Below are 26,916 nucleotides of genomic sequence, written 5' to 3' on the forward strand. Positions count from 1 at the left end.
TTCATCTTCCTTTGAATGGTCAGGTTTCAAATCTGAGTTTAAAATTGAAAGTTTAGCATCTGGGACCAAAGCTAATGCTATGGTTTCAGTTATTTCTGCCGCTTATTTGGCTTCCCAATCTGCCAAATTATTTCCAATTTCCTGTTCGGTGTTACCTTTTTGGTGTCCCCAGCAATGCATGATGGCTTCCAGCAGCCTTAAAATTTCATCTGCATGTTTTGTTTTCTTTGAGTTGTGAGTAACCCTTGTTCTTTCCATATGGCACCATGAGCATGTACAACTCCAAAAGCATATTTTGAGCCTGTCCAAATATTGATCTTTTTCCCTTTTGCCAGCTCTAAGGCCCTAGTCAAGGCAATTATTTCAGCATTCTGAGCAGAAGTTCCTACTGGCAATCGTTTAGCCTCAATTACTTCAGAAGCGGTGGTCACAGCATACCCTGCCTTACGGCTTCCTTGTTTTATGAAGCTGCTTCCATTCATGAACCAGGTCCTCAGCATCCTCAAGTGGCTCTTCTTTTAAGTCAGGTCTGCTAGAATAAACAGCTTCCATGGTCTTCAGACAGTCAGGGGTTACAGGCTCTGATGTGGTTCCACTGAGAAAAGATGCTAGATTCACAATGTTAGTTGTCACATAATCCTGTTCCACCACAATGGCTTGGTATTTCAGAAATTTAGAAGGAGAAAGACAATGGCCTCCCTTTTGTTCCAGGACAGCCAAGACAGTATGGGACAACAATACCATCATCTTTTGGCCCATAGTAAATTTTCAGGCTTCTTGAATGTGGAGAACAACTGCTGCAACTGTTCTCAAACATCTGGGCCATCCTTTGTTCACTTCATCCAATTGTTTAGAAAAGTAAGCAACTGCCCGCTTATAGGGTCCCAACCATTAGGCTAGCACTCCCAGTGAAAACAACCAAAAGGGTTTAGAGACATCAGGGAGGCCCAAGGCAGGAGTTTTCATCAATTCCTTCTTTAATTGTTCAAATGCCTTTCTAGTCTCTCTGGTCCATATTAATCTTGATGAATTTTCCTTTAGCAAGGTACACAACAGCTTTACCAAAAGTCTGTAATTATATATCCACAATTGGCACCAACCTGTCATCCCGAGGAAAGTTCGGAGTTCTTTTACCATCTTAGGTTCGGGTGTGTGACAGATGGCTTCTTTCCTTCCCGATCCCAGTTCTCGTTGTCCTCCTGAAATCTCGAATCCCAAACAGGTCACTTGCTGCTGGACCAATTGAACTTCTTGTTGAGAGACCTGATATCCATTAAGCCCCAGAAAATTAAGCAAACTGACAGTTCATTGTACATAATCCTTTTGCCTCGTAGCTATTAAAAGGTCATCTACATGCTGTAGTAAAGTTCGTTCTGGTGAGGGAGGGGTCCAGTTCTCAAGTTCCCGGGCCAACTGATTCCCAAAAATAGTGGGGCTATTTTTAAAACCTTGTGGTAATACTGTCCAGGTTAACTGGGTTTTTCTCCCTGTATCAGGGTTTTCCCATTCAAAAGCAAATAGTTTATGGCTTTCTTTTGCTAAGACTGGGCAGAAAAAGGCATCCTTTAGATCCAGTACAGTAAACCATACTTGATCTTCTTTTAATTTATTTAACAAAGCATAAGGATTTGCCACCATAGGATATAGGTCTTCTACAATTTTGTTTATTGCCCTTAAATCTTGAACTAATCTATAGCTATTTCCATCAGGTTTCTTCACAGGTAAGATAGGAGTATTATATTCTGATTCGCATTCAATTAACAGTCTGAACTGCAAAAATTTATCAATAATTTCTTTTACCCCTATCGGGTCTTCTATATACAAAGGATACTGTTTAATCCTCACCGGAGCAGCTCCTGGTTTTAACTTGATTTCTATTAATTTGGCATTCTTAGCCTTACCTGGCATTCCAGAAGCCCCCACACCTGGATATACCTGGTCCAAAATTTCTGTCAGTATTGTGCTCTCCTTTTCAGTAACAAAGACAAGCTTAATATTTCAATTAATTGGTCATCCTTTATTCTAAATTCAATTCCTTCAGTACAAAACCAATCTTCATTCCTAACTGTTCTAACAGGTCTCTCCCTAATTATAGTTTAGGGGCTCCAGGCAAAAAAAGAAACTTATGTATCCCTATTTGTTTTCCTAATTCATACTTTATAGGTTGCATAAAGAAAGCCTTTTCAGTTTGGCCAGTTGCTCCAATCGCATTTACAAAATCTCTGTCCATAGGTATTAAATGCTGGTTCAAAACAGAGTTAAGAGGCTCCAGCATCTACTAAAAATTCTACTTCCTTATCCCTGTTCCCTAGCTTTATTTTAACCAGTGGATCCGCTAGGGTAGATTCCCCAGGTCTCCATAATTCCAGGTCTGCTATTGTCCCAAACCCTGGAGAATCTTGTTCCAGCTTGGGACATTCTTTCTTCTAGTGTCCGTTCTCTCTACAATAAGCACACTGATTGCTTTTCAACTCCATTCTAGTCCCCTAACCAAAACCCCCTCTTTCACGACCTCACATTCCACCTCAGCTTCCCCTCTCTGTGGGTCCACCTTTATGTTGTTGATTCAGAGTGGCAACAGTGGCATTGGCTATTGTCCTTCCCAATTTCTTCCTGTCATTATTATCCTGATTTCTATATGCTCTCCAAGCTTCCTCAGTCAGCTTTTCTAAGTCTCGTATTTCTCGTTCTTTAAGTTTTTGAAGCTTCTAATATCCTCAGACAATTGTCCCAGAAACCATACCAATTGCTGATGCCCCACATCAGATGAGGGGTCTAAAGTGGTATATTTTCACGTTGCAGCTCTCAGCTGATCTAAAAACTCTGTAGGGGTTTCAGTTTGACCTTATTTCACAGCATAACTCTGGCCAATTCATGGCTTTGGGGACTGCATCTTCAAATCCAAATTTTACCCAATCCTGGCATTGTTTCAACATTCAATAGTCGGTGTTATCGTTTGGATCCCAATTCAGCTCAGCTAGGGGAACATATTGATCAACTACCCCAGTCAAGACATTAGCAGTAATTTGTGCCTGTACATGAGTACGAGCCATTTTCAAAACCAATTGTTTCTCCGTTTCTGTCATAGCATCTAGCATTAAGTCTGTATCTTTCCAATCGGAGTCCTGATTTTTAACTATTAGTTCAAATCTTTTTGCGACCCCTGGTGGGTCATCCCGGTAGGTTCTCACCACCTCTTTCCAAGCGTCCAAGTCACTCACATTAAAGGGGACTTTAATTCGGGTTGTTCCTCCCAGTCCCATCACTTGTCTGACTGGTGCCTGTACAGTTGGACCTGGCACTGGACCTGTTTTACTACAAGTCCAGGCAGTGATTGGAGTGCTACTTCCCACTGCCTCTCTCCTGTGTTCTTCCTCCTCTCCAGGGAATCCTTCTAGTATTTCAAGGGGTGGGGCCACACAATCCTCGATTCTCTCTTCTGCCCTTTTCTCTCAATCTTTTACTTTTAAGCACTTCTCTCCAATACTACATACTGAACACCACCATTTCAGCATGCCCTGGTTCTTTTTCTGTTCTTTCCCTAGTGTCAATACGAGAGGATCCCGAGGGGCTAAGTTAATGCCACACTCCTTCTGCCGCTCAGGATGGTTTCTTAAAGTGAAAAACCTATCTGCATACATCAGCTCATCCCACTTTTCCTCTCATCATAGGAACATCATCAATTGCAGCAAAGTATCATATTTTAAAGTACTATTTCTGGGCCATTTTTCACCATCTTCTAACTTATACAATGGCCACCACTGATTATTAGAGTCTTTCTATTAGTTACACAACCCGTGGACCCTCCTATATCCTTCCAATGTTTCAAAATGCATCCTAGTGGAGGAATCTTAAAGAAAAGTCCACTTTGTTTACCTCCCATGTCTGATTTCTATTCCTCCAACCACAAACCACCTTTAACACATGCGAAGAGCGTTCTCGGTTTTCCCAAGAAGTCCAGACCTGACACTTAGGGCAGTCAATATCCTGCCTAAACTCTACCCACAGCTTTTGCTCACACCACTTACATTCTAAAACACACAAGGGTTTACAATCATTTTCTGGGTGTAACAGACACTCCTCGGGTTCCCACATTCATTCAAATTATGCATTAAGATCACAACAGTTATTATCAATCACTTCGTCCTTCTCTGGCTGTGTCCCTTGTGGGATAACAGAACCGCAGATCCAGACTCCGCACTCTCTTCGTACTTATTCGTACATCTCGCTCATACACACAATCATGCAAATTCAAGATACAAAGCAAGTCAATAGCTATTAAGCTTTGTAATCTTAAACTGTTTCTTTCACAAGCATCTGTTCACTTTTCAGGTGAGCTTATAGCTTATAAAGTTACCAAATGCAAACAAGTATTTTACCAAACATCTATTCACTCTACAAATTCTGAGGAGACAGAGGCACTCAAATTACAGTTACCAAATGAACGCATATTAAGACACTAGCAGTCCCGCATATGCCAACCCTGCATTAAAACAGTAACGACTTATGGGCAGCTACCAAAGGAACCGCTTCCAAAACCAAAACCAGATTTCAGTAACTGTTAAGCTCCTGTACAACCAACACCTCCTAACTGCTACTTTTCCAAAAGAAATTTTAAAGAATACCTTTTGATTCATGGCCCTTGTCTGTCCCCTCAGCAATCCAATTGAGGAGAGGAGTCTCTCTGGAGAAAGCCCCAGGGGTACCCAAGAGAGTCCAATCTCAATGGGTCCTGCAGCCGGGCAGAGAGGGTCCCATCTGGGTCACCAACTGAAACAAAGAAATTGACTCGACAGTAAAGTTTTTTACTGTTAAGCAGGTATTCTTTATCAGCAGCACTGGGGTCACCCTGGGGATTCTCCACCATAAGGGCTCCCCCAAGTTAGTAAGGGACATCAGTTTACATACATAAAAATCATACATATTCATTAGATTTCATGGGAAGGGATGTCTTATGATAATGAGTTCTTGGAATGCTTTACATAAGTTGACACCCCTTTGAGCATGTGTCCTAAGTTCTGTTGGGGGCCTTCGGTGGTCAAGGGAAGAAGTAAGTAGTCTTCCTCATGGTGTTCACTAGTTGACCTTCTTTCCAGAGCATGTGCTGTGAAGTAAAGTCCAGGTGTCTTCTTCCTCAATCAGCAAAAATCATCCTCCTCATTACAGGGTCTCTGTATCATTTTGTTTGAATCCCTCCTATCTTAGTTTGCACATTCCAGGAACTGTCCAAGTGTTCATTGAAGGTCTTGGGTCTGTTATTAGTGATTTATGTAGGAAGCCTAACGAGCATCTTAATCTTACCTAAACAGACAAAGAGGCCTAGGGAAACAGTTAGGGAGTCTTGGGGAAGCAAAGATACAAATGAAGCAAAACACAAGCAAAGCTTTCATATATCACAGTTTAGTCCTAATCAAGGACTGTCATGAATCCATTTGTTTGAGCTCTTTCATACTGCATAATGCTTCACTATTAAAACTGAGTTTTACTTGCTGAAAAAACAACAGCCTACCTGGCTTCCACTCCTTACTGCCTTGCATCTGCCTGTACGAGCTATAATAGCAACACTGTCATGTTTCAGTTCTCCTACTGACTTCATATTAATCATATTCTCTTGTGATTAAACCAGTATAAAGAGATTACACTTTTCCCTAACCACACAAGTCCTATGAACTACCAGAAAAATCAAAACCAAGCAATTAGCTGAGAAGATTGCTTATGGCTTGAGTGAAATAGCTAAAACACTCACTGTTAAAGTGACAGGATCTTAAATAAGTCTGTAAATAGCAACTGCAGGAGAAAAACCTAAATCATTTTTTTAATGAATTGCTTATAAATCATCTCCATGAAGGGTACCTCTTAAGTGGATGCATGAAGTTTGGAAATGCACACATCACCCATCCTATAACAGCATCATTCCCCTTTCTCTTCTCTGAAAATGTAAGTCTGAAACCCAATCCTGCTTACAGGGCAGCTGGAGAGTATGGAGAGCAAGAATATCTATGAAATGTGTTAAGTTGGCAGCTATAGGAGGGATCTCATCAATATATACAAATACCTGAAGGAAGAGTGCAAAGAGAATAGAGCAGGCTCTGTTCAGTAATGCCCACTGACAGGACAAGAGGCAGTGGGCACACACCAAAACACAAGAGATGCCCTCTGAGCACTTTTTTACTGTGAGTGTTACTGAGCACTGACACAGGTTGCCCAGGGAGGTTGTAGAGTAGCCGTCCTTGAAGATCTGCAAAAGCTGCCTGTGTCCAGACAGACCTGGGCAACCGGCTCTAGGGGGCCCTGCCTGAGCAGGGGAGTTGTTGGACCAGATGAATCCAGAGGTCCCTCCCAGCCTCCACCAGTCTGCAGTTGGGAGCTCTGGGCTGCACTCCGTTGGTGCCTTCCCACCACGTGCTGAATAAACTGGCACACTGCCAGGTACCATCCCTGTACCAGGCAGGTGAAGGTGAGTCCTTAATCACCCCTCTGCAGGCTGCTTCAGGGGTTGCCTCACTCTCCAAGACTTCTTTAAACCATTAACACTTCCTGAATGGCTCCAGCTGATAGTTTTATCAGGTAAGGTCGACAGAGTTTCAGACCACTTACTTGCAAAACCCACAGATCTACCTACAGATCTGACAAGCCTACACAGGCCTTTCCTTAGGGACTGCCTTGTGATAGGCAGTCAACTTCCTAGTTATTTCAAGGATCCACACTCCCATTCTCATCCTTGCCCTAAATCCTGGCAGCAGGCATAGGATGCTGCAGTGGTACTAACTTTCTTCTACAAAACCCTAAAAGCAGACACACAATAGGACATGCTTTGGCAAGAGACAAGCACCTTTCTATTTTTTAACAACATTTGCTCCTTCAATTTATTAATTGCACCCTACATGTGTTTTAAAGCATTAAATCTAGTCCCAAACAAATTTGTAAAGTAACATTTTTAGTCAGAGGTGTCTAACTGTGGCTGTTCTTTTTAAAGTTGCATCTTTAAAAAAGAAAGAAATTTGATGTTTTATATGGAAAGTTTTCCCCTTCTACAATCACAGCATACAATGAGCAACTGACTGGATTTTTTTACAATCTTTTAATAAAACCTTTAAACCCTAAAAATATGGCATAAAGTGTCCTACAGGGGAAAAAAATAACAACACAAAAAAACCCCAAAACTGTCCTGGAAGTTTTTGTTCAGATAACAACACAAAAAGCTCTCCTCATATCTCCTGCCTGAGCGCCTCTTAGAGACCACTGCTAAAATTTAATTTCCAACTATTGTTTGCAACTCAAAATTATGTCAGAGGCAAATAAAACCCTTCCAGAGAAGTTCAGGAGCCTGCGAAGACAATTTTTCTTCACAGCAAGAACACAATCCACTGTCAGTTACAATGACCGCCACGACGAGCATTAAAAACTTGTGTAGCTATGGCTTAACGTGGGCTTTCATTTCATTGTACGCTGCAGGAAGAAGGTAAACCGCCTTCCAGGAAACCTGTCGATAGTGAACACTGAGAGCTATACTGAAGAGCTATGAACAGGTAAGCAGTAGCATCACAGGGCAGTCAAAAGGAAAGCTGAGCTGTGACTCAGTGCCTGAAAACAGCAAGAAGATGGGAGGGAAAAAAAAAACAACCCACAGAACAGGGAGAAGAAAGATTTCACCAGCAGTTTTCCCCTTAACACAGGAACAAAAGCAGGATAGAGTTTTCTTCACATCTTTGCATGCATACTTAAAGTTGACTTTTAATCTAAATCACACAGAAGCACATATATACGGGAAAGGCTACTTTATCACAAAGTCTCCAAAAAGAACAGAGGGACTCAGTGTTTGCATTTTGGGTTTGGGGCTGACAAGATTGCTTTCATTCCATCCTCTGCTCTGTTTTCTTTAGCCCCAACATGCCCTCCAGCCTTTTAACTGTGGCCTGGAGCCATCTTGAGCCAATCACCTCCTTATGGCCCTCCAAAGGTCTCTGCCTAGTAAACTTCAGAGATTCCCCTGGGGGTGGGGGAAGAGATAGCTTCAGGGCAATGCCAACTCCTAAACACACAGTGGGAGACAGACAGAAGTTGTCAAATGCCTCTCTCAAGCAGAGCTGTCAAATCATTTTTGTATTTATACCCCTAAACCCAATCATACGCATGTCCAAACCAACCTGCTAGACTGCCTCCCAACATGCAGTTTCACACTTCACGTTTCCAGGAGGTGCTCAGACATTATGAAGAAAAGCAGCAAACACACTTATACAAAAATAAAATGTACTGTCTGCACAGCTTGCATCCCATTTTTAAGATTGTCATTTCTCTTTGTCGGAGCTGTCACAAAACCCCATGCAGTAAATGACAAGCCAACTCTGAAGCACTGCACCTAGTAAAAATTTAATATAATAAAACAAATTGAAAACGGCAACATTATTTTAACCATTCACAATTAAAGTGGAAAAATTATAAGGCAGCCATTCATGGAATGATTTTGTGTACAAATGGTCTGGAAAAAGAGACATTAAAATTACAGTTCCGTACATGGAGTCAGGTAAACAGCAATGACCACGCAATGTTTTTCCCTGGAAAGCCAAGGCTGCTAAGAGATGTAATAAAAGGACAGTAAGAAAAAAAAAGATTTATTTTATTTTTAAAATAAGTTTGAGGTGAACAGGAATCTGAAATTAATCATAAAGAATCTGAAATTCATCATAAACTTTTTCACCATAACGCAACTACTCCTCCTTCTTCCACCCCCAGAATAATACAAATACACTTCCCTCCTCTTCTTCCCAAGTCCCAGCACAGAACGGGAAGGGAGCAGCAGCAACATTTATTCCACAGCATCTCTCATTCTGCATAGAGCTGATACCACGTGGACACATCTGCTACTGTCAAAAGTTCCTGGAAGGCTCTAAACAGAGTTCCTGAATAAACACAGTAGTTTTCCTGGGTCTCTTGGGAAACATTAGCCTTTTAAACAATTCATCTGGAAATGGTTCTTTGAAAGCCAACAGCAGGTTTCTGTGTTTAACACCTGGCCATCTGACATGCCACAACTATCAAAAATTCCCATCTTGGTGTGACAGCTCTGCCATCCTCACTTAAGTTAAATGTCAGTGCAGCTTCTGCATCTGTCATCAGGTGCTGAAAAAGAAGTATTTCCCTTCTTTATATAAGGAACAACAGAAGAATTAGAACAGTAGGGAAAGCACCTGAACACACTGGGATCAACAGAAATAGCTTTAGTCCAATTCCTATCGCCAATTAAGAAATCATTAACTCAAAAAACCATCTGATGAGAAAATTATAGATTTCCTGGAGAGATTTACAGAAGGAAAGGGGAACATGACTGGCGTTACCTGCTAGACCTAATGCCACCTACCTCACAGTAGAAAACACAGGCAGAGATGGCTGTTACAGGGAGAATAAGAGGAATTTGTTTGCACCACGGTCCCCTGAGGAGTAGAAAATGATGCCAGATGGCCCTGACTACATGCAGTGCTTGGATTTACTGTGACAGATGGGGAGATAGGTTAAAAAAAAAAAAAAGGATAAAATGGACCATTTTATTTAACTCATTAAAATACTCTGCTTCAAGAAAATAATCCTCCCCATGGAACTAACAATTTGGAAAGGTTTGATCATTTGAAATTTTACATTCTCCTTATCACATAACCAAAAGCTTCCTTAGTCACTGTAGATTCAGCTACAGAATTGAAAATAATAGTTCAACACAGAGATAACAGAGACAGCCAAAAGAAAATGCTGTTGCTGCTTCTAAATGGGTAGAAAAAAAATATTTAAAAAATCACAGAAGTCTTCTATCACTTAACCAAGTGCCAAAGTGAAAAGTACGTGTTATCAGAAATTTTTTGCCAATTTTAAGTTGCCAATGTTTCCATTTAAAATCCCTCACCTGCTGCTATAACTTGGCTTCTACAGTTCATAAATCATTAAACCGAGTATTAACATTTCTGGTGGCTGCCCCAGAAATTGGAAACCTGGTATGAGGGACAGGAGAAAAGAAAGACAACAAGACCTCTCAGCAGTGGCACCTCCTATGACTAATATGTCAGAAGTTACGTCAGCAGTGCAAAGGCTGGCTGCCACATCCCCATCAGTACTCATCAATCCGTATAAGAAGGTACTGCCCACATGCTCCAACACTGGAACAAAAGGCTGGAAATGGGACCTTACCTCAATACCTCCCTAAACCCTTGCTATTGTTATACACAAAATGAGGCTGAAGTGGAACACAGTCAGGATGTCAGCTTAACTGGTGAGGTGGGGTGTAAGGGACAGATGATAGTTTAAAGAAAAAAAAACGTTTACAAAATGTAAGCATCTGGTGCTGCATTAAGCTATCTCCTGCTTCCACTGCAGATCTTGCAAACTCTCTAGCTTTTGGAAAGAGTTATGTGGAAAGATTAAGCAAGGTAAAATAGTAACATTATCAAGGAAGAAGATAATTAGGTAGAAATCAGGAAGAACATTGGGACCTCTGGTGTAAACATCCCTGTGTATCATTTGCATGTGTCAGTAACCTGTACCACCAAACGTTTTAAACAGGTTTACTAGTTTGCATATCATGTTTTTTAAAAAAAAAAAAGTTTAAAAATGTGCAGGAGAGGATCTCATCCACGTCATTAATTTTGCAGTGGCTTTTCAGAACAGAATTCACTTTTGAAGGACTAGTGTCAGAAATGCTTGTTCAGGCCTGATACACTAATTCTATCTGGAAATACTGTCTTGTGGAAATATATGATTTCTAACAAGTTTGCATTGATTTTATATAGTAAAACACACAAATAAACAAGCACTCCTGGGGATCACTACTAGGTTCAATCCTGGAATACCCCTGTATTGATGCCAAGCCAACAGACAAAGCAATCGCTAGTCCAAGAACCAGACCATACCCATTGTTGAGCTAGTAGACAAATAGGACAATGACAAAAATGTAAAGAAGTTAAGCAGCACAATGGCCTGGGTAGTATAAGTAATAAATCACATGAAAAACAGACACACTCATTCAAATGGAAACAAGAAGCACTTCAATTAAGAAGATATCTCAAGCCTTGAAAATCCATTTTGAACAAAAAAGAAAAATATATTTGGCAATGTTATCTTTAAAAAGTGCAGACAGAGTATAGCTTAAAAAGGGTATGGTATTAAAAAGTTTTCCCCTAAAGAAATAATTTTATGTTGAGTCCGTGCATTTCAAGCATTCCTTACTTTTCAATGCACTACAGTTATTAGAGTATACTATATTTTGTATAAGAGAAATGATGCCTGACAAGAGAAGGCTGTGCCTTGGAAAGGGAGGGATCTTTTATCACTCTTCTGCAGTGAGAGGCATCAGCAGTTGGCAATAAATCCTCCAGTAGGTTCACCAAAACTAATGTTTATCAGTAAGAGGCGAATGCACAATTCCCAAAGGAAAAGCAAAAATACCCAACAGGTCCACTGGGAACCCACCAGTTTGGGGTTTTGTTTTTTGGGTTATTTTGTTCAGAACTGCTTTAGAAACACTTTGTATTCTATCTGCAGTATAAATATTTAACTAAACATCTTGTCTTGTTAGCCTTAATACCTTTTATTTAATTTTTAAAAAGCCACACACCCCTAGATTTCAGCAGTTCAGACTTCTGAAAATGAGCTAGTGAAGTTCTCTGGTCCCTCAACAGCTGTCTCCATTAGATTTCTACTCCTCAGAGCCCAGAACAGCTCAATTTCGAAGGACACTATGGGTATCTCTCTCGACAGTAGCAGTAGTGTAATCACAGTACCCAATACCTAATTCCTGCTAACAGTTTTGGTGCCTACACTTTACTGACTTCGCAGAAGACCATCTCCCAAGAAATACTGCTTTTTTAAAATTTATTCACAATTGCATGAGTCATCAAAACACTATTCTCCTTGCTTCCATCCTTTGTTGTAAATAATGGAATACACTGCAAAATTCATTTGCACTTTCTTAACCAGCTCATTTTGTACTCTAATCCTACGCTGTCTACATAATTTCTTTCCTATCAGTGACACTTCTGTGACAATAGCAGTGTTATCCAGAGTTCCAAATGCAGCCCATTTTTGCAATACAATTAGCGACAAACATCACAAGGACCAGTTGTGTTGTCAGGACAACAGAGAACCAATGGGGGAGAGCCCCCTTCTTCATTAGTAAGACTTCAACCTCTCAGAAGGCAGCCATCCTTTGTTTTTATTCTCAGCTGTGAAAACTGAATTGCAGGATACTTTGGTGATTGCAATTTTGTGATGAGTCGCTATGTTCTTCCCCACTCACCTTTCTTAAACTCCAAATTCCATCTTCCCTGAGAATAGGGCCAGAAGTAACAATTAAAATAGCAAATGTCTTCAGAAAGAAAGTTACACAGAATATGTCCGGCTGCCAAAGTACATTTTGCTACACTAAAAACTTTGCCAGTATTCCTCATTTTGCAATCAAGGTTCCCTCTGAGCTCCATAAAGTGGATGGGATGGATGATGGTAAGAGACAATGATAAAGGGAGCAGCCAACATTTACTGCTCATGTCAGATCGAGGAGGAGACCGGTGAAATTCAAGCGTTTAGTGATGGTGTCCAATGGACAAAACTAGAGGAATAAGGCATCCTAATACCAGGGCTGCCACCTCCAGACGACTGAGTCCTTTTCCTCCAGTTGATTCAGGTTTGTGGCTATGAGCAATTCCTCCTACTTCCGGGAGAACGTGAACTGTAGCAACATAAAGAAAAGTCCCAGCAGAAAACAGCATAGCAACTCCGGTGGCATTGACTTCTGAAAGGGCTTCTTTGCTGCTCTGAAATGGAAGAACAGAAAGAGTAGAAAAAATTAGGATAAGCAGAAGTTATTCAATCAATAATGAAAAAATTCTGTAAGTTCCAAACACAGGAGGACTTCTATCAACTCTTGTTCTCTCACAATGACAATGGTTTAATGTGTTGGTTTGCGTCTCGCACCTTATGTGTGGCACCTGGCATTCTAAAGTTGATGTGGGGGGCAAAAAGACACCTCTCATCCTAGTTAGTTTACTTCAGACTTCTAGGAACCTTTACAACAGAAAAAAGTCACTGCCTGTGCAGAAGCACATCTCACAGCAACACATAAAACGTCAAAATGAAAAAGTGTGCTTTGGAAAAAAATAAAGTTCAGACTGCAAAGCCACAAATTTTTAGGAAGGACACTCAAGACTGACTTTCTTTTTTCCCCTCCTTTTTCTAAACAAATTGTTCAAATATGATGTTAGCCTTTAAATATCTGGTGCCCTGCTGGTCAGAGCAAGATTTGCTAGATTTAAGTCCCAAATCATCACTCCTTCAATATCTCATTTCTATGTACAAGTAAACACCCGAAACTTTTCCAGAATTTTCATGCAAACTTCATAAAGAAATGCATCTTCTGGATCAAAACTGAGCGTCTCTTCACATTCATACTAGGATCAAGATCTACACATCATTAAATGTCATGAAATGCAAACCCACACATATCAGCTTCAAAATGCTTCTTGAACAATTTCCAACTCAAGTGTGATGTTAGTTCTCTGGTTATTTCTCCCAAGAGTGGAGATACATCTTCTGCTCTGGAACTATGCAACCACTGTGACAGCCCTTATGCCTTATCAATTCTCTGTTCTTCCTGAAGTGCAAAATGCAAAATCAACTCGCAGTGAGCCTACACCAAAAGAATGCTCAGACAGCATTCTCATTTCTATTTACAAACCAAATCCTTTCTGCTGCCTCCTGTACTGCAATATCAAATATAACTCTCTTCCAGCAAGTAAAGGGATTAATCCAGATGATTTACTTAATCTTTCCTCTCATGCCTTGAGTTTCATGAGATCATGTGTCAAATTCTTCACAACACAACACCATAGTGTGTCACCAGCATGGCCCAAGGCAGTTAGAAACACAGGAGCGTCACAGGAAATGCTATGAGAAGCAGAAACATTTAATTTGGACAGAGATGATACACTCATGTGCAGTGGCCCATGTCACGGGCCATTTGTTGTACAGAGCCAAGACAAGACTATGCTTTAAGGAGTATGAGAGGCAAAAAGGCTGTTTTAGCTGAGGATTCAACTTCTGACACAAAGTGAAAAAGACTTTGAACATACAGGGTCAATTCTGGGATGGCAGGGGAAACCAGCAAAGATTATTTTCTACGTGCATATTAAAATAAGAATACATGCAGCAACACTGAAAATTACTCAGTTATATAGTCATCAGATAAAATCTGGTATAGGAGTAAATTGTTCTCAGCGGGGAGCGGCAGAAAGGAGAAGACAGAAATCAGCCTTCTAAAAAAAGCTATACAAAACTCTATAGAGGAGTAGTATCACTGGTTCTGATGGAAAGCATGGGTTATTTTTTGTTTCACACTTTCATATTGCTATATTTTCTCTCCATTCTGCTAAATTTTAAGCTGTTTGGAATAACGTTCTATGAAACTTATATGATATTCATTTCCCCAAACTCCACCACTAAGCTACATTTTGGGCAGAACAAATCACAGACCTACCTTGCTTAGCCCTAAGTATGTCACCATTGACATAACAGGTGCTGCTAATGCGAAGACCAGCAAGTGTTTTCTAATTCGATTCCGTTCCAGCCCAGCGTGCATCAGGAAGGAAACCAGGCCAAAGGCAGCTGGTGCCTGCAAAACCAATATTCATTGGTAATACAATACCTTCTAAAATCCCCTGAAATCTCAGATAAAGTTGAAATACAACTTACTACATTGAAATGCACTGAATTGGAAGAAATTCAGGGAGAGCACTAGTATGTTGCAGTTAACCCGAATCAACAGAATTCTGTCAACTGCCCTACCTTATTAACAGTACCTAATGAAAACTCATGTTCTGGCTATCAGAGTACACATATTTCTGTAGTCACTATAAATATTAAGACGTTCATTCTGACTTGAGTCATTGCTATAACCCCTAAGTCTCCATTCACTCATGTACTTTCTTTTTTTCATCCTGATATTACTACGTATCTTTAGATGGACAGTTTATCTACAGCAGAAAAATTCTACAATTAACATGGAGGGGAAAAAATTCCCAAAGATAGATAACTGTCAGCCTCCACATGAACAAAGACTTAAGAGCTCTTTTGAGTAGTTCATCATTCAGTTTCATTTCTGTTCCCACTGGGAAGTAAACAAATACTTCCTTCTTCTCCCTCTGCTGGCATCCAATTTCTTATCCACAAGGCATAGCTGTCCTACTACTCATGGAATTTACTATATTTTTGCTCACAGACAATAGCAGTCCACCCTGACATTTTTGAGATAAGACAAACTAAAATATATTGAGCAATTTTTATACACAGAGTATTTTTTTTTTTTAAACCTAGAAGGAAACCATGGGTGAAGAAAAAAAGATGAGAAAGACAAAAGCATCAATCAGGATCAGAAGCCTAGAAAAATAAAAAAAGACACCAGTGTAGAAATAACATTTCTCTTTCCATACCAAATATTTCTTGATAACCTTTCATAGGAGAAATTTTCCTCTTCTAAAATTGCACCATTTCAGAAGTCAGTTAATTTGAACATTACAAATAATAAAAGCAAGTTTTGCTTGGCAATAGCCATAAACTAAGCATCCTTGAAGCTGTACTACTAACCTGTTCATTTCAACGGCATTACACATTTCCATATTACATCACTAAAGAAACTTAAGGTCTTTAGTAATTTCTGTATGCTTTAATAGTCTTTTAAAGAACAAGTAAGGGGTTCTTTGGATGATGACTTACCTTGTGCAACATAATCGCAACAAACACTATCAACTGGACACTAGTCTGAGAAGTAGAAGCTGCTGCACCCAATGCAACACCATCAGCTGAAACAGGAGTGCAAATTCACAGATTATTCCTCCACATCAGTTTCAGCTTTCCCACCCTCTCAATGGCTGACAGTACAAAACATGTTGATTTTAGAAGTCCTGTTACTCAAAATGCCATTAACAATACCAACCCCACACATGATTAACTTCCCTTTGTTTGTAAAGCCACAACAATTTCAGGATAATCAACCCTCAACAGGAGCTGTCTTATATTTCCCAAGACTACAAAAACCATACTGAGAATCTATTCAGTACTGACATATTCTGACAAATTAAAACCAGGTAAGAAGTTTAGTTATTTTAGTCTTCTGTAGTAGAAATGCCTTCCTGTCCAGATATTAAAAATCTGCTTCAGATTCTAAGCATTACAAGAATTTTAATTGTTACCCTTTAAATGAATTTTCAGATATAAATACTACTGTAAATACTATTTTTTACCATTTAACATAAACATATTGTCTAAAAGAAATAGGAAATGGATACTATATTTACCTTTAAGATACAGACATTTCATTTAGTGAAGAAATATCTTTCTGATCAACATCTTAAGACCTATCTAGACAATAACCTTCAGCAGGAGAGATTAAAAAGCATCATATTTATACTACACATATATAGTGAAGAATTACACCATGAACACAGGTTGACTGCCACACATGCATAACTTCTTCAGTCCTTGAAATTCAGCCCAAATGTGTTTCAGTCAGATCTTTGCGCTCCACCCTATAAAGTCCTTTTTTCCACGATATTTTTTTAAACTTAATATTATTTTTAAAAACACAGGTCAACTGACAAGCAAACCCAAAGGTGTTTCATACTACTTATCAAACGTGTTAGCATATATTGAAATTTAGCAGCTAAAGCAGCCAGCAAAGGAACTGAAGAGGCAGAGAGTGATCATCCCACAACTTTTCAGACAAGAAAAACAAAGGAGTGAAAATACTCTATCCAAATAAAACTCCATGGAACATTCAGAGCACTGGAGTATGTTTTCCCAGTAAGTTTTGGGGAAGATCCTTAGTTCTCTCCACCTTGTCTTTTTTTTTTTTTTTAAATAAAAAGCCACCTTCAAAAACAAAACCCAAGAGCCACACAGCAAAAGAAGTCCTTGTCAAGCGCCAGCAATCGATCCCACATTACCTGCAGCATGGACTACTAGTCCCAGCGTTGTGGTGATTTTGGAGTTGCCCGATCTTGCAGCTTCTGGATCTGAAACGGTCATGAGGAAAAGTTACCATAACAAGAGCAAATACATAAATTATGCTGGAAGAAAAATTGTAAGTATCACTGCACATGTATCTACCAGCTGCTTAAGCAGTTATATTCAAAACTACCAATTTTTGTATTTCTGCATTAGATTTGCTGTAGATACCTTCAAATCACCTGAAGTTCTGCCAACAAACAAGGCACAGAATCATAGACAATTCTTTGCAATTTACAGGATCATTGATACAGGCAGAAGCAGTTATTTTTAACCTCCTGAAGCCAAAAGTTTTATGCTACTAAGGGGAAGGAAAGCTAGTTTTGCATCCCCAGAAACCAGAGCTGCACCAAGAGTCAGGATGATTTTTCCCCACATGGCTCAATGTTGGCATTTTCATTCAGGTGACAGTCTGGAGCAGTCTCTGTTGCACTGATTCTCTGGCAATTCCTAGTAAGTAATAAATTCTACTTGTCATGGCTGCAGTTGCAAAGATTTTCCTCCAACCTTATACACCACAGAGGTGAAATGCAGCCAGTGCTGCTTTCGATACAGTGTTTTGAGTGCAATTCTTTGACACTACTCTGAGGACATTTGCAGGTCACCTCCTTACACAGCACAAAGAGCAATATCCACCACTACAAAACTGTTACAAAGAATCACTGCAATGAACAGGGCAGATAAATCCTACACAAGTATAGAAACATCTTATTATGCAACTGTTTAACTCCAAACAGTTGAACAACCATTACTTAATTACTAGTGGTCAGTAAGCTGACTGGAAGCACACTTACACAACCACTTTAATAAGTCTGCAAAGCCACCAAAATGGAAAGTCCAGTTCTGTTCCTTTCCTCTTGCCTGTCGTCCTGCCCTGCAGTCTCTCTCTTCATGCCCAGGCACCCATGTAGTTGCCCAGTGAGTCAGATCGGGGAAGTTAGCTGGCTAAAAACTAGCGTATTCTCTTCAGTCAGATTGATCTTCTGAATCAAGGGGAACTTATTTGAGCAATTAATTGCATAAGCTGCATGTCAGATAGGAGAAGATATTAACAATGAACTTTTCCTTTAAATTTGTTTTGGACTGACCAGAACTAAACATACTCAAAGAGAGTGTCACATTTGATTTCATAGCTCCATTCTGGCCTACACAATTTTTCTAGTTTAGACAAACTAAAATCTAGCCACTTGGGAGATAATAAAACTACCAGACATTGGTTCAAAAGAGAAAAAAAATGTTTTTCTTTGGTAGCTTTAAAAACATTACAAAAATACTACTACATTTCCTGTGACAGAGGTACAGACTAGATAAAACTTTACTTAATATTCTATTTTATAGTGTATCTCTCTAACACAGATCATAGTCCATTTTCTCCTGGTACTGATCAGACATAGGAAAGGATCATAACCTGTACAAACCAAGGATTCTCCTAGCAGTTGCTCACGTGCATCCCCCTTGTCATCCTCACTGCCTCTGTTTCCTTTGAAAAGCTCTGGAAAACAGCTAGCCATGGCTGTGGCTCCATTAATGCTTCTCCAGGAGGACAAAGGTGACACAGCTCCTGCACTGGCCTCCCATCTGTCCCACCACACTAACCCCATACAAGCACTTGCACAGGTGCACTGTGAACTGCCAAGGATCCAACCAAAGCATATCTCCCCCTCCTTTGTATGCGTGTGTTTTACTTTTCCTTCAAGATCAATTCCTTAATTTCTGAGGGCTGAATTCCACCATCAGTGGAGATTATGTGAGAGAAAATGAGCAGCCAAAGGCAATAAAATACCTTGTCAGATGACAAAACACCTTTGGTGTATTTCAAGCTACAGTCTGAGCATGAAGCCACAGGCAGGAAACAAAGGCAGCTGTAGGCATTTTTAGAGTCTTGCAATGAAGTTGAGAAATCTTTGGACTAAGCAGGAAGTATTTTGAAGTGAGGCTCTAGACTAATGTGCGAGCCCAGCTGTGCAGTTACAGTAAAGAAACAGAGCTTACATTTAGTAATTTAAGATAACTTCTTGTTCGTTACAAATTTTACCTACATGTATGACAATTAAGTAGGAAAAACAAACAAAGATAAGACTAACCTGAAGTTTTTTGGAAAGCCAAAGAAATCCCCTATGGGTGATACTGTAAAACAGACAATAACTCAAGTGTCAAGTCACCCTCCACTCCACAACATTCATGCTCGCACAGTTATTTCACATTAGCGAAGCAAGCTCTCAAATTATGCTGAATTCCAGGATAGATTTCCAGCACAAACACTTCACACAGACCTTGCTTTATGTTTCTAAAGTGCCTACTGAAACTCTGGACATGACTGCTCAAATTAAATCCCAGTAGCTTTCAAAAAAATTGCAAGTGAGTGCAATCAAAGTGAATCTTTACTTACCATCTGTAGAGTGCACATGAGAGCTGCCTATCTGATCCACCAACAGCATGAAGACAAAGCCGAGGACAAGGGATACACCAATGTAGGCATGCAACCTGGAATGGTCATGGCCATACTCATGTACAACCGGGATTTCCGCTACTTTCTCAGACTCAATCACATGCTGCATCTCGCTCGCCGGGTGATGCTTCCCTGTGGCAAGCAAGCAAACGGATTAGGAGACGGGACTAAACATGGCATGGTCCCTTTTCTCCTCCTTTGCCAAAAGCATCCCTCATGCTTTCTTGCACAATACACAGAAGTCTTCATTTAACATCCTTCTTAGACCATTTTCTTAGGAAAACACACATTTGCCTGGTTGGCCTCCCCTCGTACATCTTCAGCGTGGAAAAGCAAAGAGAGCATTAATCCTTGATAAGCCAGGCTTCTGTAAATGCTGCATTTTAAATACAAATTGGTTGATAAAAATTGCCAGATAATCCCTTTTTTTAAATGAAGTTGCCAGTTCTGTCAGTATTCAGAGATACTGTCAAGCAGTTAAGTCATAATCTTAAGTGAGAAAATACAGGATGAGGAGGTAAAATAGGTTCCATCCACTAAGAGATCTAACCTAATCTTTAAGATGATTAACTTTATATCTCAAAGTAGCATCAGTCTCTAGTTAAACAAGTTAGCATGGATACACTCCATTGATATGGACTAGAACAACAGTTAAATCAGCACACTGTCCTACAAATGTCAGTACCATTCTACAAACCCAAGGCCCAAGCTCTGGGGTTGAATGCTGTGTGGTTTGTTTCCTTTCCCTACAAAAGCTTTAATTCCCTGCCCAAGACATTTACTTTGTCTCACTGAGCTACACTGAAATTAGGTGAGCTCCAAATGACTCTAAAACCTAAGTAAGGGGAAAGATGATGGCTGGACAGTTTTTAAATTAGGCTTCCATGGTATAAAATGCTTTATTTGGTGCACAGTTCATAATTTAAAAACATTTTCAATTATTTCATAGGTTAGTAACAGTTACAAAAGTGTCTAACTACAATGACTTTTAGAAAGCAGAGATGGAAAACAAGGTGGTGATTGGTGACATGGCTTCACTAACGGTAAATTGTGTCTGACAAATTTGGTGGCCTTCTACAACAGGGTTACAGCACCGGTGGACAAGGGAAGAGCAACTGACATTGTCTACATGGACCTGTGCAAAGCTTCTGACACTGTCCCACACAACATCCTTGTCTCTAAGATGGAGAGACATGGATTTGACGAATGGACCACTCGGTAGATAAGTAATTGGCTGGATGGTTGCACTCAAAGAGTTGTAGTCAACGGCTCCATGTCCGAGTGGAGAGCAGTGACGAGTGGCGTTCCTCAGGGGTCAGTATTGGGAACAGTGTTGTTTAACATCTTTGTTGGGGACATGGACAGTGGGATCGAGTGCACCCTCAGCAGGTTTGCTGACAACACCAAGCTGTGTGGTGCGGTCGACACGCTGGAGGGAAGGGATGGGCCATCCAGAGGGACCTGGACAGGCTGGAGAGGTGGGCCCATGCAAACCTCATGAAGTTCAACCAGGCCAAGTGTAAGGTCCTGCACATGGGTTGGGGCAATCCCAAGCACAGATACAGGCTGGGCGATGAGTGGATTGAGAACAGCCCTGAGGAGAAGGACCTGGGGGTATTAACAGATGGAAAACTGACTATGAGCCAGCAATGTGTGCTCACAGCCCAGAAAGCCAACCATGTCCTGGGCTGCATCAAGAGAAGTGTGGCCAGCAGGTTGAGGGAGGGGATTCTCCCCCTATACTCTGTTCTCGTGAGACCTCCCCTGCAGTGCTGTGTTCAGCTCTGGGGCCCCCAACATAAGAAGGACATGGACTTGCTGGAGCGGGTCCAGAGGAGGCCACGAAGATGATCGGGGGCTGGAGCACCTCCCCTCTGAGGACAGGCTGAGAGAGTTGGGGGTGTTCAGCCTGGAGAAGAGAAGGCTCCAGGGAGACCTTATAGCAGCCTTCCAGTACTTAAAGGGGGCTACAGGAAAGCTGGGGAGAGACTTTTTACAAAGACATGTAGTGATAGGACGAGGCGTAATGGCTTTAAACTGAAAGAGAGTAGATTTAGATCAGATACAAGGACGAAATTCTTTCCTGTGAGGGTGGTGAGGCACTGGCACAGGTTGCCCAGAGAAGCTGTGGCTGCCCCCTCCCTGGCAGTGTTCAAGGCCAGGTTGGACGGGGCTTTGAGCAACCTGGGCTAGTGGAAGGTGTCTCTGTCCATGGCAGGGGGGTTGGAACTAGATGGTCTTTAAGGTCCCTTCCAACCCAAACCATTCTCTGATTCTATGAGTGTTACTGATTTTAATTTACTTTTTATCACATTTAACTGTACGAGGACTAACAACCTTGTTTCAACCTTGTATTTTTGAAGTTCACGCTAGATAATTATTTTTTTTAAAGTGAGTGACAGTGCAACTTTCATGCATCTAACTTTATTAAAAAAAGAATGGCAACAAACAAAATGGAGCACAGCATATATTAGGGCTTTCCCAACATCTGTGACTTAAGTGACAAAAATAAAACTTTTGTCATTTTGGGGAGGTCTTTTGGTTGGCAACTACTCTTCAGAAGTTTTAGACATTAACAGCAAAAACTTGACTTACTCCAGCAAGTCATCTTCTTGCTGGAGTATTCATACATCATCTTGAATGAAACACAATTGTACATCCATCCCACTGTACAAAATACTGGCACAATGCCATTACTACAGACAAAGCACATCAGAATAGGCTTGATAGCCCTTGAAAGACTTCACAAACATCTTTGCTGAACAAGATTGATCAAGAAAATAACTTTAGACCACACAAGATTATTGCGATCTGTATTAAAAAGTTAACTTTGCTTCAGATCATTTCAAGCCATAAAACATAGTGGGTAGGTCAGGGCAATCTTTCTGACAGCGGTTATCCAGTTTCATCCATTAAAACAAAGGACTGAAGTCACCAAAGGAATTTTATTTGCTGGTAACAGTCAAGCCGAAGTTTCACTACACACATGCATAAATTTATGATCAAATAATAATCAGAATCATGATATGCTATTTGCCCTCAGCCTATAAGGTCAAAAATTAGAAGTTATTTATTCTGTGGCCTGTGGGAAAATATAGAAGTAAATGACTTTTGTATCAATGACAACCACCTGTTTTGATAACAAGCAACCAGTCTCAGAGTTAAATTACACTTGGAACTGGGAAAACAAAGACTTTTTTTTTTTCCCCCCAGTTACATGAATTTACCTCAATGTTCCCTTAGGCAGCTTTCTAGGTTTAATTATGTAATTGGATGAATTTGTAAGAAACTAAAAAAAAGCACCGAAAGCTTTTAAGTTCTCAGAATCTTAAGCTTAACTTTGAATATCCTACTTTTGTAAGAAAAATATAGAAATTTGTTCTAGAAATATAGAAATATTTTTTGTAGTTACATCTATAATACCCATGAATTTTAGCTCTTTGCAACACAAAAAAAGTCTTTACAGACAGACTGGCTTTAGACATGATACTGTATTGAGTCTGAGTTAATTCACAGAACAAGTTCTTTTTCCCTAGGTAAAGACTTCTGATATTACTACTGCAGTAATGGGAAGTGCCTTTCTTCTCCATATACTAAACGTTAAATTACAGAGCATATAGCTCTAAACAGCAGGCTGGAGATTTCATACATGAACGGTATGCTCCATTTAGTGGAAAAAAAAATGCAAATGTTCACAGCAATTGTATTTACTGCTAGCCATATCATTACAAGAAAAATTTAGTCTACTTGGAATTAAAATTGAATGGAGAGTAAACCCAGAACTACAGCTCATTAGAGATATCCTACATTACAGTGCACAAATTACAGTACAGTATAAAAACATAATCAGAGGTTCTTTCATTTTGTATATTATCTTCTGTTTACTTTAAACAGAACAACATAATTTTAGTGGAAGCTAAAACAGGATACATTAAAGCATATTACTAAAAAGAAATTAAAACGGTGTAGGAACAACAAAAAAACAGTAGTACAAGAAAAGCAAGCATTACAATTATCTCTCAATCCCAGATTAGCAACAACAGTACATCAGACGCTTGCAAAGTTCTCTACAGCCTCAACTTTATAGTCCTTTCTCCTGTGACCACTAAGTTGTTGCCGTTTACCTTCAGGCAAATTTCTGATTCTGAGCATACTGGAAAAATCTCATACATGCAATGGTAATGTAATAGCACAAGACCCCAAGCTAAGGCAAGATTTAAAGTGCGCTCCAAACAGAAGTAATGAGCCCTGACTAAAGTAATATCATAACCTCAAACTGAGGTTTACTAAAACTTATGGGTATAAAATGTGCTCCACACTCACATCCCTACAAGACACATAATCGCTGTCAGCTTAGAGGTGTTCATTAGAGGCTATGAGGTTTTGAAGACCAGCAACAGCAGACTACAACTGGATGCTTGAACTTGGAACCACGCGCATGTAAGGGATGCCATCACCCAAGAAAGAAATGCCTCCTACTCTGTGAATTAGCCCTACAGAACCACAATTTTCAGCCAAGTATATTAAGGTAACTTAATTCCAAGACACACTTCAGCTTCAAAGGAGGAAATTCTTACAAGGGCAAGTATGTATAACCTATAAAACACTTTCTGCCATTGTTTTAATAAGAAGCAATCTAAACTACAAAAAGCAACAGCAAATAGTCCACAATTTCATTCTCTGCTGAAGGCATCCTTACACCTCCTTTGAAAGTGAAAGTTAAATTTTAACTCTCCCCAGAATAAGGAACACTACACATTACCTGGCATAAAAGTCTGTGGTTCCATGAACATTACAGTACCTGGACCCGCAAATGACTGGATCACTCTACAAGAGCCATCGATCCACAGCATGATCACATCCCTCTGTCAAATCACCATAAACATGCAACATCATGCCTATGGCAGTTTTGTGGTTCTATGCCAGCTTTGGGTCATGCTGCTGTGAAACCCTTCCGCCAGTCTCATGTTAAAAGCCCCAGAAACGAGCCCCAGTATATCATACCACCATGACCTAAGTTATCTTGCACAAGGCCATCTGGGTTTGGTTCTTACCCTCCAAAATGTCTTCATAAAGTGCATGTACTCCTTCTGGCACAATGACAGCCAAGGCAGTTCCACACAGCAGTCCAGCACCCAGAACAGTCACCAACTTTAGCCTCTCCTGCAAGCAAGTACAAAACAAGTATCATCATTAAGAATGAAAATGCTTTCTTTACTCTCCCTCATTAACAGAGATTGGGGTAGAGAATGATCCACAAAACCTCTTTCTGATTTTTATTCAACAGCCCCAGTTGCATAGCCCTGTATTTCAAATGATTAACTTTCTAAAAAGTGAACATATCCAGCGTCCAATGCAATCAACTGAAGTAGGAAAGTTAAGGATGACCCATTTGACTGTTAACATCAGACAAGAAATGAAATGTAGCATACTTGAAAAGAGCAAGAACTGCTATATTTGGCACTAAGGATTATTGGGGTCTAATTCATCCTCTAGGGCTTCAAACTGTAAAGCCTGCAAAGACAAAGACAGATTGAAACTGCCTAAATTTTGAAGCATGTTTGCAACTCTATGTTTTATCTCCATTCTGGGTTTGTTTTCAAATATATCCTTCCCACTAGAAATCATACTTAAACATGCAAGTTCCCTAAAATCTCTGCTAGATACGACAGAGCTCAAGATGAATTGCCTGTTCCCCCAAAAAGCCAATCTAAACAACAAAAGAAAACTAAATTACCAAAGCAAAACCAGAAAGATGAGAGAACCAATAATGTAAATGCATCTACAGATACAAATACAGATAGTGTATCTACAGATAGGAATAGTGAAAACTACTAAGTCAGCCATATTTATATAACAGAAAAGGGCTAAGAAAAGTTTTAGGACTACAGAAAGAGAAAAGGAAGATTTTAGAGAAAAATCAGAAGGAGCTCTACTTTCACCTACAGGTTTAGAGACACAGCAGAAATGAAGTTAAACTGTTACGTGATAGTGGAACAGTCTCTAAACCAAACAGCCACTCTTGTGCAGAAGCTTGTCCTTAATACCTCCACGCTTTCATGGCCTTCTATTTAATAGGGTATCATTGAAGAACAGACTTTCTTTAAAAAGATAAAACTGTGGATAAAAAAGTAATTTTAAGAGAAAGGTACTTTTTTTGTACTTGAAAGATCTGATAATGTGTTCCATGTATTAAAAAAAAAAAATAAGGTGCCAGGTGAAGTTTTAGAACTACAGTATCACAGGACTTCCAGAATGCCAGGTAGGTACAAAATATGGCAGAAGGGACTGAATCCCCAAAATAGCTCCAAAACTGGAATTATAAAAAATAATTTAAGAGGGCTTACTCAAATGAGAGTTTAAATGAGGGAACTGCACCAAACTGTAATGGTGCTAATATATATTTCATGTCAGTCTTTTTTTCTTTTTAATCTGATTAGGAGACACATAAATGCAGAACAGTGCTATTTGTTTTTACAACCATTTCTAAGCCTTCCAGTAGCATTTTAAAATGAGTTAAAGACTGTAAAGGCATTTAGGGCAATATAAAAATGATATGCCACTCTCCACGTAATTACAGACCATGGCAATCTCCTTTCCCCTCTGCAAAGACAGGTTGTAAAATAATTTGTTACTTAAGTATTGCAAATTTGCAATTAAACCTTAACAAAAAATACATAAACCTTGTTTTTATAGTGTAGTAAAGAAAAATAATTTCATTCATTTTTCAGGAAAAATTTCTACAAGATAAAAAACCACACACATAAAGCATTTATAAGTACTTGCTACTATTAGTAAGTTATATTCCTAGTTATATTTTAATTTTGGGCAAAAAGCTTAGAGGGATATTTATTACTCCTCCCTCACCCCTCCCAAACTGACTAAATTCTGTTTTACCAATATAACAGCTTACCTATTACTTTTTGCTTCCTTGTGACTACAACATTGACAGGCTAAAGTCAAAGCCACGTACTGAAAATACAATTATATAAACATCTAATAGACTCTAAAATACGACAACTTGCAGAGCCTGCTTCTCATCATTTCTGTAAGAGGCTTCTATCACATGTAGCAACCACGGGAGTTTAGATCCTCGTAACAACTATGCAGCATACATTCTGTGGCAGAACCATCATCATCCTCCATGCACAATGAGATGTCTGGGTGCTACCAAAATACTAACGTTAACTACTGAGGACCTGGAGACAGAGGTCAGTGTTTGACTAACGGGAAACCACTTGTTGCCTATCCTTATTATGCCATCCGTCCGTTCTCCTTCAGGCACTCTAATGACACAAGCCGTTTAACCACTGAAATAGGCAACACTTGCATAGAAGAAATAGAAGGCCCTAGAGAGATGCAAAACTAGCTTTCTGAAAGCAAGCCAAATGTGACCATAAGGAAACAATTACAGCATTACTGGGGGAAATTCA

At 39.8% G+C, this 26,916-nt stretch overlaps 1 protein-coding gene across 6 annotated transcripts in view; it reads right to left on the minus strand.

Moving 5' to 3' along the window:
- SLC39A9 (solute carrier family 39 member 9) overlaps positions 1-26,916 on the minus strand; it is a 33,653-nt gene that overhangs the window by 3,171 nt on the left and 3,566 nt on the right. For 4 of the 6 annotated variants that reach the window (XM_074868021.1, XM_074868024.1, XM_074868026.1 and 1 more), the window contains 6 exons: positions 24,538-24,646; positions 19,424-19,615; positions 16,974-17,042; positions 15,745-15,830; positions 14,510-14,644; positions 12,523-12,791 (listed from right to left, as the gene is read on the minus strand). In XM_074868021.1, coding sequence (XP_074724122.1) covers positions 12,561-12,791; positions 14,510-14,644; positions 15,745-15,830; positions 16,974-17,042; positions 19,424-19,615; positions 24,538-24,646 — 822 coding nt within the window. In that variant the 3' untranslated portion in view covers positions 12,523-12,560. Of the gene's footprint in view, positions 1-438; positions 1,936-4,625; positions 4,771-8,351; positions 12,792-14,509; positions 14,645-15,744; positions 15,831-16,973; positions 17,043-19,423; positions 19,616-24,537; positions 24,647-26,916 lie in introns of those variants that run through there. The other 2 variants (XR_012628881.1, XM_074868020.1) reach the window with 2 other exon arrangements.

Source organism: Strix uralensis, chromosome 4 (assembly GCF_047716275.1).
Source record: "Strix uralensis isolate ZFMK-TIS-50842 chromosome 4, bStrUra1, whole genome shotgun sequence".
Lineage (NCBI taxonomy): Eukaryota > Metazoa > Chordata > Aves > Strigiformes > Strigidae > Strix > Strix uralensis.